The sequence below is a fragment of the Centruroides vittatus genome, unplaced genomic scaffold, assembly GCF_030686945.1.
Source record: "Centruroides vittatus isolate TY-2023 unplaced genomic scaffold, ASM3068694v2 contig_943, whole genome shotgun sequence".
NCBI lineage: Eukaryota > Metazoa > Arthropoda > Arachnida > Scorpiones > Buthidae > Centruroides > Centruroides vittatus.
Genome location: NW_027122626.1, coordinates 108,065 through 127,586, shown reverse-complemented (window position 1 = coordinate 127,586; position 19,522 = coordinate 108,065). Strand labels below are relative to the sequence as shown.

The following is a 19,522-nucleotide window of genomic DNA, read 5'->3' as shown; positions in this document are numbered from 1 at the left end:
ATGCATTTAGAGAAGTCTACAGTTTTTACTGGCTTATCGAACAAAATTCAAAATGAGCTCGTTAATTCGTTAGGAAACGTTTTATTGCAAGAAATTAAAAAAGAAATTGAAAACGCAAAATTTGTTGCTATAATTGTAGATGAAACAACGGACATTAGCCACAGAGCCCAGATGTCGACTGTATTTCGTTACGTGAAAGAAAACGGTAACGTCGAAGAAAGATTTGTGGGCTTTACTGATGCGAGTGAGAACAGAGACGCAAATTCGTTATTCACTCACATTAAGAGTTACTTAGACGAATTTCAATGCACTAAAAAATTAGTGGCACAAACATACGACGGTGCTGCCGTAATGGCCGGACAACATAATGGTGTCCGAGCTAAAATTAAAGAAATATCCAAACATGCTATTTTCGTACACTGTTATGCTCACAGATTGAACCTAGTTTTCTCTCAATCTGTTGGATATATAAAAGAATGTAAAATATTTTTTCAAACTATGACAGGATTTTCTTCATTTTTTTCTAAATCTTCTAAAAGATCTCACGCCTTAGACCTAGAAGTCAATAAGCGTTTTCCTTCAGCCACACCTATTAGATGGAATTACAATAGCAGGATTGTAAACTGCGTTATGGAGTATAAAGAAGAATTAAAACTTTTGTTGTTGAATATGGTTGAAAGTCCAGAACAATGGGATTCTGATACTACAATTGCCGCAAGAGGATTATACCATTATTTAATAGATTTTGATTTTCACTTTTTATTACTAGTTTTTCATCAAATATTTGCACATTCAGATATCCTTTTTGATATATTACAAAAAAAATTTTAATATAGCATATTGTATTACTAGAATAAATCACTTTATTGATTTTTTACGACAGAAAAGAAATGATTTTGATTTGATTTGGGACGCTTTGAAAAAAGATGAAACTTTTTTAGAAATTCAACCAAAAAGAGGAATGAGACATACTGATATTGAGTCTAAAAAGGATTTATATAGACGTCTGTTTTATGAAATAATGGATACATTGATACAAAATTGTATTGACAGATTTGCCGACATAAAATCTCTAGAATTTTTATCACTTTTAGATTTTAATAATTTTAAATATTATGAAAAACAATTTCCCGAAGAGAGTTTTAATGCTTTACGTAAATTTTATGGAGAATTTTTTAATTTATGTAAATTACGTAGTGAATTGCAATATTTATATTCGTGTCCGGACTATATTGGCAAGTCACTCTTAGACATAAAAAATATTATAATTAATGATGACCTAAACAAAGACGTACTAATAGAATTATATGGTTTAATATCATTAATTTTTACAATACCATCTACCAGTGCGTCTGTTGAGCGTAGTTTTTCAACAATGAAGCGAATTCATACATTCGCCAGGAACACTCAGTCGGAGGAAAGATTGTCGTCGCTAGCGTTGCTTTCTATAGAAAAAGAACTTTTAAATACGTTGATGGAATCAACGACGAGTGACTTTTATGATAAAGTAATTAACGACTTTGCGGGAAAACATCGCCGAATAGAGTTAATTTATAGAAAATAAAAAAAAGAAACAAGTTTTTCTATAATTGTATTATGTATGTATTATTTGTATTTTAGAATTAAAGTACATAAATTGTTTATTTTTGTCATTCGCACGTACGAATGGACCCTAGACCATCACTGACGCGCAATTAACTGATTGCCCCTGAAAGTCGGCTTCTTACAGAAACACAGCTTCCCTATCATCAAATGTCACGGCACGCCACTGCTTATTACTATCGTTATTACGGTCACACTAACAAATTTTATAAAAATTTGATTAGTTAAGTTCGATATTCAATTTAACAAAATTGTAACATGTGTGTTTATGTTACGTAGTGTTGATGTACAGTCCACAGCTGTCACACGTGTCAGGTGTGTTGTGTAACTATAGACTTGGGAATGCGGGGAGAGATCTTCCTGCCTAGAGAGGGAAAAATTATGCTTTTCCCTTTGGTGTGGCCGGGCAGTGCTGACCGGAGTGTGTAGCTGTGCTGACCAGAGTGAGTGGCTGTGTGGCTGGTAAAGAACCAGTGTTGTGCCTTTATTAATTAATTGTCGGGTGCCTGACTGTTACTCGCTTGTGGAGTGCCAGAGTGTTACTCACTAGTGTTGAAAATAAATTACAAATAGTGTTGTTGTTGTGTTATAAATAATTTGTGTACTGTGTTTAGAACGTGTAAACAGCAACATGTTAAAACATTTTACATAATTATTTCAATGACATTGCAATAAAATTAATCAGTTAACTGCATTATAAATGATCCATAAAGAAATTCAACTAAAAATTTTTATAAGAATTGACTGAATGTTTCTCTGTGTTTAAGATTAAGAGTAAAGATAAATGACGGATAAAACGAAAAACAAATAGAAAAACTACAGAGGACATTATTATTTTAAATTAAAAATATGATTAAAAATTGCAGCCCGGAATTTCCTAATTTTGTATTAGTGCATCAATAAGTGATATTTCTCTGCATCTTTGGTTTTGTTCCCCAATGCTTCTCAGATTTAGGAGAGTGGAGAATATCGAGTACAGAGATTCGGCCATCTGAAAAAAAGAAAAACAATTGAAATATTATACCACAACACACTAAAATATCAAAATATTTAATACTTTAAGTTGTAATAAATAAATAAAACACTTTTCTGTTTTTTTCGATTTAAAGTATTACTCTTGAACATGATGTCACAAGATAATTTCTTTAAAAAATCCATCAACAAGTTGCATAACGGAAAAGATCTAGGGTGCAATTTCCGGCAACATTTAAAATCGCGCCATTTGTTATGACATTTTATTATTGATAACTTTATATATTTTTTTATTATTATAAAATGGCACATAGCTTAATTTTGAAGATAGAATGGGATTTATAAAAATTATAAATGCTAATATGGTGTAAAATTGTCATTAAGTCCGATCCTACTCGAGATATGACAAATGACTGCTTTTATCTTTGCACCCCGTCGAATTTTAACCATGAAAATTTAACAGCGTCGGTCATTCTAAGACAGTGATTCTTAACAGAGGGCCGCGCCCCCTGGGGTCATAAGAAGTTTGCCGGGGGCCTCGAAATTATGCAAAATTTCCTTCAGAATATAATAAAATGAAAATTGATGTATAACCGAATATCGTATTGAAAAGTGAAATAAGAAAGATAAAGTTTTCCTATTTAGTTTTTTTTATTTATTTTTTATTTCTTCCTACATACAACTTTGTTAGTACAGAAGAAATAAATGCAAATATGCTACTTACACCGCAGTATTTACTTCTTTTATTCCAAAGCAATTCTAAGAAACTATTAATGCTTGGAATTTTAAAAATAATTAGGAAAAATAGTAGGCTTAGTAGTAGGGTTTGAAAATTTAAATATTTTTGCCAAAGATATGCAAAATCTTTACGACAAGTTGTGGGTGTTTTAGTTCAGTTTTAGCATCGACTTTGGATCGATTTATCGACATGCTTTTTACTTTTTTTTGTTAAAAATCAGAGTTTTCATGTTTAATTGTAAAGTTTGAATGTTATTTAAATAGATAATGAAATAATAAAGTTATGATTTACATTTATCATATAAAAAATAACGCAATAATAAAAAATCAATTTATAATAGATAATTTAACAAATATCTATTATGGGTGTACTACAGATTACTATCTATGGAATTTCAGGACTTTCTCATGGACTATTTATGGGATTTCAGGAATATCTGAACTCAGAGGACCGAGACGAGTTCAACGGTACCCTACTTTTGGGCCGGAGGCAAAAAATAAGAAAGTTATCATACTTTTTTCGGCGATCGCGCGATGATCGGGAGTCGCGTCGGTCTCTCCGCTAAGCCTATCCAAGGTCTGTATAAGAAGGTCAAGACACGCTCCCGTGATTCTATGCGGCAGCGGCCGTGTTGGGGCATATCGATAGAGATCACCATACGTGACCCCTACGTGAGTCGACTATTATTACGTATATACGTACTCAGAACGTTAAACAATGGGTTATTCTGTGGCACCTAATTGTAAAAGTAAGTCTACCGACCTTTGATTGTTTAGATTTCCTGCAGATAAGCAGAGGAAAGCGAAATGGGTGCAGAACTGCAGACGGGATAAGTGGCAGCCAAGTGAACATTTTAAACTATGTGAGAGTAGTGTATATTATGTATTTTTCTATAGGTACTGTCTTTGAGATGTACACTCAAACTTGTTTTTGTGCGGTGGATAGGGACCGCATAAAAGAAAACGCATAAAAAAATCGCACAAAACTTCACGAGTAGCTATAAAAAAGTTTTCGCAACACAATTAAAAAGTATTTTTTATGCGGTGGATAGAGACGGCATAAAAAAAAGTCTCACGTAGAAAATACGTGAGACTTTTCTACGTGATAACCGTACGAAATAACTAGGAATTGCTTTTTAACTCCTTGAGCCTTTTTCTGCAATCCCTAATGGGGGAAAAATCCTCTAAGAATTTTATTTTTTATATTAATTAATTATTTCCACTTAAATACCAATCTAACATTAAAAAGTTAAAAATAATCGTTAACAAATGATTTTATTTGATAAATATAGCTGCAGAAAGTGTTATTTCATTTAACAAGGCGTGAAATTTCACACCTACAGTCTAAAGCTGGAGGAGAGCTAACTTACCGCATCTGTTCAAATATAACATAATATTTATGATTTTTATGCTATTAAAATGAAAGGGGACCGAAAAAAACGTATGAGAAAAAAATTTTACTGAATAAAAATGAAAAAACCTGCTGATGTCATAGAAAACATCCAATAGAGTTTTAAAAAATTTTACAGGAATCGATTATGTTCCAATTTGATTGAAATTTTCATATACCGCACAAAAAAAGACCGCACAAAAACAGGTTTGAGTGTATACGTGAGCTTACATTAAATTATTTGTTGTTCAGCTTCATTTCGAAGAATCTCAGTTTGAACTGTTAATCTCAACTTTTCTGTCAGTGAGATTACATATTTTTGCCAGAGATAGGAACAGTACTTTGAATGTAAAAAAACTGTATGGAAGCAAAAACTCATTTATGCGTACTTCTGCTGACTTCCGAAAATGGTATATTATATTTGTATCTTGTGTGTTTACAGAGAAAGAAGTTATGTCTCGGATAAGCTCTGTTAAAAATATCATCAAATTGTGTTTAATATTATCCTTTTTGATTAAATTTTATATAATTAGGAAAATATGACGTTTAAACCTTTGTAAAGCCAAAAATGTTCATTAATTAAACGTCAGTCCAGTATTTATTTTTTAATGCATTAATATTGTATTGGTAAATGCTTTAAAATAAAATTTTGGATAACTTATGTTATTGCATTACTTTACCAAGTGCTTATATACGTAATTGCATCAGTTTTAGCACCTATTTAATTAGTTTCATTCACGACAGCGAGTGATGTGGATGATTGTTTCTTTTAAACTATTTGATCGAAAAGTTACATAAAATTGGGGATGCATAATCATCCGAAATTATTATTATAATTTTGACTGGAAATCACTGGATTTATGCAATTTTAGTTTAATTAATGTCGTATAAAACTGACTGCTCGTACAAGTTTGCTTAAAACATGCGACTCAAAATACCCCAAAATGGCGGCCCAAGAAATAGGTCATGCGTGTCCTGACCTTCTTATACAGACCTTGAGCCTATCGCATGTTTAACAGGCAGTCCGGCAAGTCGGCCATATATACCTTCAACAAAGGCAGATGTTGATCCACGAGCACACTGATCGTCTACAGTTCGAGTTAAGTTCTTTTTGCATACCCTCACGCTCGTCGACCTCGGGGGCTACGGCTCCTCAGTCTCGCTATCGCTCGCGGTCTGGTGTCGCGATGCTTGAACAAAAGGGAAAAAAGGAACTGGCGTTCGACTGTTCGTGCTCCCGACGGACTCCCCCCACCCGGGAGGGGAGCCGCCGGCAGGCCGCCAATTGTTTAACGTCACTAGTTATTGATTCACGGTAGTTCTTGAACAAAAGAAAAAAAGGGGAAAGTGGCGTTCGACTGTTCGTGCAATTTCTTGCCTTTCAGCATGTTTTTTAAATTTGTTTGCAGACTTTACCGCGAAATGGTAGCACTAGCAACTACGGTGCCGTCTGTATGAAAGCATTAAAAAAGTATGATAACTTTCTTATTTTTCGTCCCCGGTCCAAAAGTAGGGTATCGTTGAACTCGTCTCGGTCCCCTCAGTTCAGATATATACTCAAAGTCCTAAAATTCCATAGATAGTAATCTATAGTATTCCCTAAATTATTATTTAAAAAATGGGGGTCACAAAAAAATTATGAGATATTTGGTGGGCCGCGAGTATAAAAAGGTTAAGAACCACTGTCCTAATACACCATTCTCCATGCAGAATTTCAGAAAATTTCGACTAAAAGCACAAGAGTTATTAAGCTTCAATGAGGGTGAACAAAATCGTGCCCCACCTCCCGCCACGCATAAACATCAATATATATAGAAAAAACCCACGAATTTTTTTGCATTTCTCTACTTTTTAAAATCCCGAGTGCAAGAGGGTGAAAATCCAACGGAGGGTATTTTCCCGATCGCCATACTTTCCCTGTATTATAACAGCCAGAAAGGTAAAAATTCACAAAAATCCCGGAACGTTACCCGTTGGCACTTTGTTGGTAGGGCACCAATTTGCCACCGTCTACCAGTATACCATTGGCCATTTAGAGAGGAAATCAACAATCGCCGTTATTATATTTATATTTTAATGTTTCTTTACCACGGGGCATGAAATTACTCTCTGTAAAGTTTAAAGGTTTTACCTTGATGGGAAATTTCTTTGTTATGTCGAAGAAGTCTTCCATTGAAATCGATAAAGAAGCTTTTCCGAATCTCTTCATGAAATTCAAAATCTGTTCAAACAAATCATTTGCGTGAATTGTCTAATCTGGCACAATAATTAATTGCCAAAAAGTGAGTTTAATTCGTGAAATTTAATTATAATTTTATAATAAATACAAGGCGCGTTTCTTAATTATAAAGGAAATCAATTTAATTGAAAAAATGATATTAAAATCCTGTACAGTATTTTGATTTCAGAAGCCATAAAAACCCCTAACTTTGACAGTCCATTAAAATTATCGGAAAACAGAAACTTAAAATTATTAAAGAGAGCTCTAACAATGGTATTACCTTGAAATTATTGTCATCACATACAGACTTTCTATAAGAAAATCCTTTGACGTATTTTTAAGACAAACGAATATAGTGTAATGAAAGACCGAGCAATTTCATCTGTTACTCATAAGACTATCAGATTGAAATGGCTAAAGAAATGATATCCTACAACAGGGTTGTCCAACTGTTTTCCTAATGGGCCAAATTAGAAATTTACATATATTCAGCGGGCAATAAAGGTACTTTATATAAATATATGGTTTTAAAAAGTTCAAAATGTGTATATCAAATTTTAATAACAAATATATATAATTACAAAAAAAATACTGTATAACTGACTGTAAATAAATTATACTCACACAAAATAAGAATAATTTAAATACGATTTTTGATATTGCTTTCCTTTTAAACTCTTGTCAATATCTGCTTTTACGGTATTAGTCTTAATTCTAAGAATGTTAGTTAAATGAGAATTACTCAACCTATTTCTTTCAGCAATTTTAATGTTTTTCATGCACGAAAAGAATTGTTTACAACAGTATGAACTACTCCACATGCATAACAGCAGTTTTCTAGCACCAATTACGTCATTACGACATCAAAGTGTATCAAGTGAAACGAGAATAATTTTTACGACATAATTTACTAAAATAAATGAAAATGTACCTAAAAAATTAGGGTGCAGTGGGCCGCGGATTGCACATTCCTGAGCTAGAACACAAATGGAGACAGATTGTGTGTTCCAATGAAATTAGTACACACAATTGCACGGTCCACATGATCTGCAATATTGCTACGATGTAAGCAGTTAAGAACAAATGTATTCTAAGAGGTAGCAATGAGGTAATAGTGTTACATGTTGACAGGAGTTAAACCTAATGTTGCTTTCATTAATGGTAAAACGAATGCTATTGCTTATAAGCTCATCCATTTGGTCAAATGATTGGAAGTGCCTATTGAATGTTTGAGAAGACAATGCTCCAATCTATACAGCAAGAAAGAACGTGAGAAATGTTGCCAGGATAACATTTTGAAGTTATCACATCTTATTTTAAGATGATTAATAAAATGTAACTTCATTGGTTCTTATAATGAGTTTATAATTTTTGGACATTTCATATTTACTGTATTTATAAAAATTTTGTATTTGCTAATAACTATTTTTTAATTGCATTTTTTTATTATAACTAATATTCAGATGTGTATGGAATAAATATATTAATGTTTTTCATTGCTTAAATAATAGGGAATAATATACAAAGCTCTTACTGAATCATGCACGCATTTGACTTACTTTCAGCTTGTGCTCAAGCTCCAAATTACAGTCTGCGAATTTTCGAATGTCTTGGAAACCATTTTGCATCTAAAATAAATATTAATTTATTGAAAACTGAACGTCTATTCTCTAAGAAATTATAAAGATACTTACTGCGGCAATAAATGAAGATGCTAAATAGGCGACTATAAGACAAGCCACCGCGAAAACTAAAGCAAAGGTAGAAAATAATAACGTGACGATTTCATTCGATTTTACGAATAAAACATTGTAAATGAATAAACAGGTCAACAACATCACAATAAAGTAATCCAGCAGCAAAGCTATGCCGTAGATATTGTTTATATGATTTATAAACAGCCACAATTGGTCGTGACAAAGGATTACAGTTTCTATTTGATGAAACAAATTTCTCTTATTCTTGTTAATTAATAAAAGTTCTTTGGATAAACTCAAATATCCAGTTTTTACCATTGAAAAAATTATACCAAACATAATCCAAATATAGTTTTGTCCACTACCGATGAAAATACCGGAAGTTCCCATTACAACGTTGCAGAATAATGCTTCATTACGTGAGTAATATCCATTTTTGAAAGCAAAATAGAATGGAAGGGACATTACAATTGAGAACAGTACAGCGAGAAAGGGAGTAAAGGAAACCAGACACATGGATGTTAATTTTAATCGATAATTTAATTTTTGTTTATCCGAGAAAGATATATTTCTTAATTTAATCGTTGTTTTCATTTTTTCCCGTTTCATCGAACTGTACGTTATCGTATACATCATCATCCAACCAGTAATTGTTAATTTGAGAATTGTTGTGTCGCCTTCAACTGCTTTGAATACTCTAGCGCAAGGAACCCACTCGTTTATTACTGGAATGTTGAAGAGAATCGATAGAAATGAAGTAAAATAAAAAACATATTCTATTATTTCGAAATAGAAGGCTTTCATCAACTTGACCAGCGAATTGCTTCTAATCGAACACTGGCAATTGCATTCTAAGAAAGGATCCAGACCAGACACTAAGGCCATGGATAGCAACGGTTTGAGATAACATCTCAAACACACTTCAATCTCTTCTTCCATGTTTAAATATTCTAGATGTGTAACAGTTTGAGAGGGATGAAAGAAAATGTTGCGAGTAAACAATAAACGCAGTTGTTTAAATGTGATTCGTATATAAATGAACTCGGTCAGATATCGTAATTGATAAGTTTCTTTCAAAAGTAAAACTTGTTTAAATCAGTTTACACAATGCACAGATCCTAATTCTCTGGACTACTAAATCGTTTATGATTTTCGATATAGTGTTACAACACAAGGGCTTATGTAATGCTATACTTACGATATTAATAAATTTATTAAAAACCTTGAAAGCCTCAATGGTAAATGGATCGAATGAGAAGAATGCATCTGAAACAATAAATTTATATTTACTGCAAGGTACGGAATCATATAATCAATGAGAAATCAATGCCGCAGTAAATCCAATAAATGAAAAGGCAACATTATATACGCGAATATGAATTAACAATCAGAAATATAATTGTTACTGCGGTATGCTATTTTATAAATAATAAATTATAAATGAATAAACAAGTAACAAACATTAAAGTGATTAATTAGAATTACAAAGTAGTAGGATTTTTGTTCATGAGATTAACAAACAGCTACAATTGATCATGACAAAGGATTATCGATTTTATTTATAAAATAAATCTCCGCTGTTATTATTTAATAGAAGTTATTTGGATAAACTGAAAAATCCAGTTTTAAGTATCAAACTGATAACGATTGAAACAGTCCAACTAGCGTATTTTTCTGTACAAAAATACAAATAAAATATCTAGGTAGTTAAAATTTGTAGAGCTATGATGCAGCAACAAAGCCTGAGAAATGAAGACATGGAAAGAATTTTTGATTGCTTATTTAACGTTCCCTATTCGTATTCGTATCTAATTTGAGAACAGTTGTATCGTCTCCAATTATCTTGAAACCTGCACAACAAGAAACATATTCGTCCATTCGTGGAATATTGAACAGAAGTAGTAGTAGTTTGGGCCATACTGAACACAAATCTTAAAGTCATTGTATTTTAACAATAATGCAAAGTTTAATATTGTGAGAAGCCGGAGGTTACATGTTGCACTGTTGACGTGTTTGATCGGCGTCGGATCGAGAGATCCACTAACTTTGTCAGTGGATGGCTTAATTTATCCATTGTCGTCAGGATTGCAGGATTCTTTTCGATGTTAGGTCCTGACACTATTTAGGATGGTTTAATGCGATATTTCGACATACTTGGATAAAAAATATGTTCAAATAGGAGGGTGCTTTGTAGTTTGAGTGGGAGGGTTAACGAGGTCGTCCATAAGGTGTCTGGTGTCTGAGGTTGGATGAAGGTGAGAGTTAGGCGCTTCAATTAAATGCCACAATTTAATGAGCTAAAGCAAGGAGAACATATAAGCTACAACACTAAGTCTATATACAATTTCCAGGTTCGATTACGTTTGATAGCATATCAAAAATCGATAATAACTTTCGAAGTACTTATGCATTGATTGATTGAGAGAGAGAGTTTACAATTCTAAATACCTCGGAAAAATGATTCGTTGGTGTCCAATCCGTATGGGGTGACGGTGAAACGCTCCTTCCGGTCGACAGTCGGCGATCTGTATGGAGGTATCTAGGGAACGAGGAGACGATATGTTACACACAATATAAAAGGCCGAAAATGATCGCCCGGAATGCCAATTGTTCTTATATCTCCAGCAGGTGTGGGAATTTGATCAGGTGACCTTATGTTTTGTAATGATGACACTTCGAATGTGTCATCACCAGGCTGGTTAAGGCGGTGGGCATCAGACTTGTTGTTTTCTTTTTGTTCTAGAATTGTTTTAACTGTCGATGTTCCCACATGTCCCAGCTGAATAATGTTGACGATTTTGAACGATTGTTGACGATTTGACTTAATATTTGTTTGTTCCTTCTGTATTGGACCCGCGGGAGACAGAAGTACCGTAAATCGCGAAAAGTTTTTTTTTCGTTATAATAAATCTTAACAATTAACCTCCGGATCTCACAATATATTCTGTTTAATTATCAAATTTATTATCACTCACTCCTCGAACATTTTTGAGAGTTGAAATCTAATTTATATGAAAATATCGATTTAATATGTACAAAGAAAACTGTGTTTATTATAATTTATTTTAAATCTTAGGGTGCGACTATGCAGACGCAAATTTAACAGCGAGCGAGAGGTTGCGAGCGATTTAGTTTTCGCAAAGGAAAATCGTGCACAAGCGAGAAGCGAGAAATAACGCTGGGAAGAGCGAATTTCTGGTTCTCGCACATATCTGACAGGTTTTGATATTTATCGCGTCTCGCCTCTTCTCGCCACATATTCTCGCTCGCTCGCGTCTGCATAGTTGCAGCCTTACCGCTTGAAAAGCTTTTAAAGAGGCTGAAATCTAAATATTTTAAAAATATATCAATTGGATATAGATGTATATGAAAAATATACTTACAGTTTATCTTATTGAATGTTGAGAATTGCTGATTGTTGAAACCTCTTGATTCTGATGAAAAAAAAAATACTCCTTATTTATACTTAAATTTAAAGATAGCCAGGACGTGTGGTTATTTAACCAGGACATTAATATACAGGGTGTTTATAAATGAATGGTGCGGTTTAAAAAATTAATAATAAATATATTTGTTACCTTATATGGGCAAAGCTTACAGCATAAGCAGCGGCAAATGTCCAAGTTTTTGGTTACACGACACACATCTACACGATAATCAAATTCTTTCCATACGCGGTGTAGCATGTCCTCCGTGATGGTCTGCAGTCAATGTTCCTTCTAAGCTGCGCGGCTGCACAGCCGCGCACTGCTCAAATTGTTGCCGCACACGAGAATTTATATGCCGCGCAGGCGAGCATGCGCACTGATTTGAATTGTTGTTTACTTAAGCCCTGGTCACATTATGCGATTTCCAGCCGCGCAGACGATTGCAACCGCGACAAGCACGAGTCGCGCGCGTCTTCTCGTGGTCACACATTGTTCATTGACGTTGCAACTCGGAACACGTGACCCTATAATACACCAACAAAATTACAATAGCTTGTTTTTGACTAGTTTCGTGAGTTTACCGACATTTTACGTTCTACTTCAGAGTATTTACGGTATTTTAGCTACTTTTCTTATTAAAATGGCAAGCAGTTCCTTTTCTGGAATGAATATAAGAAAAAAGGCGATAATTTTGTTAGAGCTGGCAAGAATATACGAAGAGAAAAATAAGAAAAACGTTCGTGCTGGGTTAAATTTGGCGAAATAAAAATCAACGGGCTAAACAATCGCGCTTTCACCAGCTGATGAATGAATTAAGGCTTTCGGATGCCGAAGGTAATAGGGGATATATCCATATGAATACCAATACTTATATATAATTTAGGCGAAACGTTTCGTAGTTTGTCATACCAATTTAGAGTGGTCCATAATTCGATATCAGTCATTATCCCAGAAGTTTTGGATGCTATTTATCAATCTTATAAAAGTGAATATTTGAGGGTTGAAGTGGTTTAGAGGATAGCTTGAATGATTTAATTCATTTATAATCGATATTTTTTTTCTATTATATCAGCATTTATTTTATTCAATTGTATATTATTAAAAGTAATCAAACTTTTTAAAATAAATCTAACAATAACTTTTATAAATTCAGATTTGATTTATATCAAATATAGCGTTTAAATGTACTGAAACTAAGTTAATACAAATGTTATAATCAAGGTATGTTGACAAATATAGAACACAAAGTATGACGTGGCACAAAGACGTTTTCTGATTGGATGCGCGTTTGCAACCGTCGCGAGTAGAACAAACTTTTTGTTTCTAGTTGTGGTTGCAGTCGCGCCGGTTTTCGAGGGAGGATTACCAGTTAACGGGAACAGCCGTCGCGGTTACAGTTGCCCGCGCGGCTGGAAATCGCATAGTGTGACCAGGGCTTTATTTCTCACTCTGTCTGCAACATGATTATTGCTACGTATATTTCGATTAAATACATTAAATCATTGACAAAAGATAACATTTTGTACGGAAGTATGTTTTAAAATGAATTTTAATTTCTACTTTATAAGTAATTATTTTAATTTTTATAGGAAAAAATAAGACTTTATATACATATGCTCAGAAAAACTTTTTGCTCAGAATCTGCTCAGCAAAAATTTTATTTGCTCGGAGAAGTATATGTTCTGCTCATCTATAAAAAAATTAGAGGGAACATTTTCTGCAGTGCATGCTTTATCCCATCACACAGTTCCTCGAGGAACACGGGCATTGACGGTACATAAACTTGGTCTTTAACAAACCCACACAAAAAGAAATCGCAGGGTGTTAAATCTGGCGAACGGGATGGCCAGGGGAGCAGGTTGCTGTCCGCTGTTGCACCACGTTCAATCCAGCGTTGGAGAAGAACACGATTAATGGTAATTAAAAGTTTTACATTGCATAGATCCTAATTCTTTCGTACACTGTCGTATATGTGTTTAAGAGTTTTGGTATAACATATGGTCAGGGCCGGATTTAACAATCAGAGGCCCATGGGCACAAATACGGTGGAGGCCCCCTTTAAGAGTAGGCAAATTTGATGATTTAAAAATTTGCACAAAATACTGTACTTTCAACTAGATTTCAACTATAAAGTTGTAAATTTCATTCAAAAATAAGGTTATTGTAAACATACATATATTTTATTGTGTGAAACTAATTATTGTAATTTAATTGAAAAATAGCTATGTAAAATTTTTTCCCGTTCATAGGTTATTTTCCGGATTTGGTTTTCTCTGCCTGTGGCCCTCATGATTTGGTCACACTAGGCTGTCGCGGTGATAGAAAAAATATATATATGTTTAAACATAGTCTTGTGGAGGCCCTGGGCACCGGCTCCAAATGCCTTTATGTAAATCCGGCCCTGCATATGGTACTTATATAATGCTACACAAGGGATATTCATAAATTTATTAGAAGTCGATCAAGCTATTATATAAATGGATGGAATAAGACAAATTCGATTATTGATATTAAAATTTGGAATTATTGCCAATTGGAAATATTTAAATCGATGCGAGCGAATATACTTTTCTAGACAAATAATTACATTTGTTTGACTTTAATATTCTCTTGCAACATTTATGTAACTATGCAAACAATTGTATGAAAAATCTTAGAAATAATGTTTGAAGTTTCCAGAATAAATCGTCAATTCAATGTTAGTTTTAAGAAATGAAATGAATTTCCGCTTTGGAAATAATTCCTTACGATTCAAATTACTAAATAATAAAGGACGTAGTATGAAATTAATTTCGTAGATAAACAATTAAATTTCTAAAAGAGATCTCTTTTAGTAATTGAATTGTTTATTTATGTTATTACAATGGTTGTCTTAAATCACAGAATACACACAACCACAAATAACGGCAATGTTTCTTAATATTCGTGTATTTGAATTCTGCGTGGTGTTTCGTAATTGTAAATTATATGAGAAATCCTGTAATTAGTTTGTAAAAAAGTAGAGTCCTAGAGTAATGTTGAAAATAAAAGCTGTATTAACGTGGTCGTCGTGTGATTAGTTTATATTAACTAATTCAGATATAGTGGATATGTTTTATTTTTGTAAAATTCGTGTTTATTCTTAATTTAATAGAAAATGTAAACTTTAGTATAATAATTAGCAATATACAGAAAGAAATCAAGGAAAGAAGGAAAAAACGTCTCCGTGTTTGTAATAATGTATGGCATGTTTAACTCGCAATATCATTTCTTAGTACTTATCATGATGTCGTCTAATAAGATTCCTTAAGGATATCAAAGTTGTTTTGCTTCTCAGATGATCGCTGCCTTACTGGATTTACATTTATCATCATCGTTATCTTTATCAGAATTAAGGTTTTGGTTGGGCGTGTTCCTTACAAGAAATTGATTTTTTACATATATGTATTATTTGGATTGATTTTAATCTATTCTTGTACCAATTATTTTAGTGTTTGTATTTTCTAAACTGTTTCCATAATTTTCCAATCTAAACCTCACTATATACATTTAATCTGATCACGTTTTTTTTTATTTTATATTTTTATACTTTAAAATATAAGATCTATACCTCATATTAGTAGTGACTTGCCCACATACATCATACTTTTCCTTTAGCAATAGAATCATGTCGGTCATCTTTCAGGGAGAAAATTTTTGAATTGAAATAACGTAACTTCCGGTTTGAATCGGAAGTTCTTATATACTTAAATTTCTCTTTAAACGTTATAAACACAATTACAGAAAGAATACCTGCGACACTAACCAATTCTTCAAAAAAAGGTATACTTACATTTGCATAATATCACATTAGCAAATAGCATTAATTTACATAAAATAAAACCAAAAATCTTTTAGTGGCGCCATCTATTTTCTTTTTCGTACCACAGCCTACAATAAGAACAGCCTAGTCAAATGGGGGAAATCCCATTGAGTTGTGTCCAAGCGAAAATATTTTCTCCCGCTAGATAGAGCCACACGACGGACCATAACAACACACATTGATTAAGTTATCCTAGCTACATGCTGTCATATGTTCGTAAAATAAAACAGTAATTCAAATAGGATATAGCAAATTATTGATTTTTTAATTAAGATTTTGCCCGGATTTCTGCAGAACAATCTAAAACAATAGACATGTTATCAATAATTATCTAGACGATCCGTCTAGATAATAATGCAGTAATAATTAATAGGGTAGATGTACTGTACCTATTCTGGCCACATTAAGACAATTTTCAACTTTAAAAAATATTTTTATATTCTTACATTTTTTTAAAGCAATGAAACAGTAAAAATAATGCAAAAACATGTTCTCTTTTACTTTATTACATTAATTTTTATTAATTTTAACATTTTATAAACAAAATTTAAATTTTTTAAAAATATTACAAAAATCACCAGTTTTCACCATGCCGGTACCAGTTCTGGCCCACCTGTGTACCAGTTGTGGCCACCCCATGTTTATAGAAGTGACACTTTTATTATTTTTCGTGATAAAGGTTTATTATTTGAAGTTTGGGGTCTACGATTCTCCCGAATATATGTGTCGTTCACAGTTCTCTTTTTCAATCCTGGTTTATAATCTGATTCCAGAAAGCGCGTACTGCAGACAACTGACCAGTCACTTGGCTTCCAAAGTTTTGAACTGTTTTCATCTGTAAATTTTAAAAATAGATAGTATAAATAATAGATTTACTGTATAAGCTACCTATAAATAATTTGTATGCATAAATAGATAAATTGTACAAAAGTAACAATGTAAAAGTCATAATAGATTGACTTACGAAAATTTTAAAAATCCAACTACGTTGTACTGTACAACGTCGAAAATACCTGTTGATATTTAAAAAACAAGTTTCACATTAAAATACATACAAAGTACTGTATAATTGTAAATGTTTTGTGGTAAACAAATATGTGTGGGCCACAGCGTATTTTTAATTTTGGTATTGTCCCAGTAAACAATTTCGATTGAACACCACTGCTCTAATAGACGTTATCAGTTTTCACCAGGAAAGAACACAGTTCGGAGAAAATTCGGCAAAACCTAACGCCGCCATCCGGACGACTTTAAAAAATAAAATAAACCAGAAACGAGTTGCTCAACTTTCCCAGCAGCATTTTAAATTTTGGATGCGCCATCTGTTATCATACTTTATTTTAAAAAACTGTTCATATTTCTATTACAAAATAGCAAAAAAGCTTAATTTTGATGGTATAGATGGGTTTTACAAAAAACTTGTAAATGCCAATAACGATTAAAATCATCATTAGGTCCGAGCCTACTGGAGATACACACGACCCCCATTATCTCCCCACCCCTTGACCTTTAACCACCAAAATTTAATAGCATTAATCTTCCTAACATAAACCTTCTTGCAAAATTTCAGAAATTTTCGACAAAAAAAAAAAGCACGAGAGTTATTAAGCTTCAAACAGGGTGAACAAAATCGTTCCCCCCACACACACACTAACGTCCATACATACAAAAGTTACTCCAAAAGTTTATCGCGTTTCTCGACGTTTTAAGGTGTCCTAAATCCAAAAATGTAAAAATCTTAAAAGTTGTTTATTGACCAATCGTCATACTTTCCCTCTGTTATGTATAACTCTGTCTAACCCTGAACTTGAGATTAAGAAAGAACAGACAGACAAACAAACAGACAACAACAGTGGAAATTCGTAGGTCTATAATTTTTTAAAAATGCAATCGAATAAATTCATATTTTAAAGAAAGTGTTGTATTTTTCTTTGCGATGTTTTCATTAATTCTTGAAGAGTAATTCTTTTGGTCGAGTACTCCGGTAAGCTCAATTAGTGTTGAGAAAACCAAATAAAATCAGCTGATTACCTGAAAAACAATAAACATGTTTAATTATACAAAAGAAACAAATTATTAATTAGTAATTAGCGTTAAAACTGTAGAAATAATATTATTATTTCTGCGTCTAATTGATTATGGCTGACGGTATAAGGAGTCTGGTATTCTCACCGATAGGCTAAATTGGCGAGAGTTGCGTTAGCGCGTGTGTATTTTTAAAGGAGTTTTTGTATCTGTTTAGTTATTTCAGTTTTATTTTTGAAATTTTTCTAACACACGATTGTCGATTCGGCTTCAGATCGTACGTTTTTAAACAGACAAGGCTGAAATTGTCGATCTTTATGAAGAGATACGTGAATTTAGAATCGGTGGACTTCTAGCAAGTGGGATGTGAAAATGTCAGGCACAGAGTTGTTATAATAGCAAAAGTTGTACATTTTTACATCACTTGCAGACTGCACTTTTTTCAGTCTGCAAGTGATGTAAAAATGGACAACTGCAAGATGGAGAAACAAGATATTTGACAAGAAAGGTGAAGAAATCGGCAAGAAAGTTGTTCTACTTACATTAAATTCGTAACCGTAATAAAATTTCGGATAATTTTATGTAAATATTGCTAATAAACTGGATTTTTTAAAACTCTTATCCGTCCTGTGGGCACTAATAGGCAAGCCCATTTTAGGTTCGGCCAGGCCCACCTTAACCGCTCGGCCATGCGGCCAACTAATAAATGGATATTGAAGTATATACTATATTTATTTAACTTTTATTATTCTGACACGAACAGTTCTATTTTAAAAAATCACTTCTAACTTTTGCTTTCTATCCGTTTCTAACAGTTAAAGATATCATATTTCTCTTCAAAGATTATTTTCTCCATTTCGATTTCTATGCCATCAATATAGATTCCAACAATGTAAACTTTGACTCATTTATGGAATTTTGGTATTGTAGAGAAAGCCAGTGGAATGATAAACTTTTTATAATGTTTTTAATGCAGTGCCTAAATAATATGTGCAATACGAGGGTACTTATAGTTGTGTAGGATGTTTTTATTATTGTATACATTCAACTTATGTCATATTGATTTTTAAAATGTCTTTAAAAAAATTGAAATTAAAAAGACGTAAATTTTTAAAATACTCTATAATCAGTTTACAATATTACAATGTAACTCAAAGATTTCCTAAATTATTTTATATGAAAATTTTATAATTATAAATTAATTGTATTAATTATTAATGAATCGACTTTATTTTGTGAGAATTTAAGGTGTTTTTAACGAATTTATTGAGAAAATATACTTTGCAGAAGTTTATGAATTTTGATTTAAAAAATCAATAATCAATTTTTTATTTTACTTTTGTCTGTTATATATGCATAACAAGGGAAAGCATTGAATTAGGGCTTACAATACCGAACTAAAATCTGAATACCGGCATTTGATATTTGAAATTTGAAATATCGGGATACAAGTATTAAAACCGGTATTATTAATAAAAAATTTACTAGTTATATTTTTACTTACCTCAGTTGTTATATTGACTTGTTAACAAATAATAGGCTCGTATGGCATTATATAATTAAAGAAGCAAAAAATATAATTAAATTGAAAGTATTTATGAAATAATA

At 32.6% G+C, this 19,522-nt stretch overlaps 1 protein-coding gene across 1 annotated transcript; it reads left to right on the top strand.

Annotated features, from left to right (window-relative positions):
• On the top strand, nucleotides 1-9,527 carry LOC136985037 (zinc finger MYM-type protein 1-like). The gene is made up of 2 exons (XM_067282231.1): nucleotides 1-714; nucleotides 9,414-9,527. The coding sequence occupies exons 1-2, from the start codon at nucleotides 1-3 to the stop codon at nucleotides 9,525-9,527; spliced, it is 828 nt and encodes a 275-aa protein (XP_067138332.1).
• The last annotated feature ends 9,995 nt before the right edge of the window (nucleotides 9,528-19,522 follow it).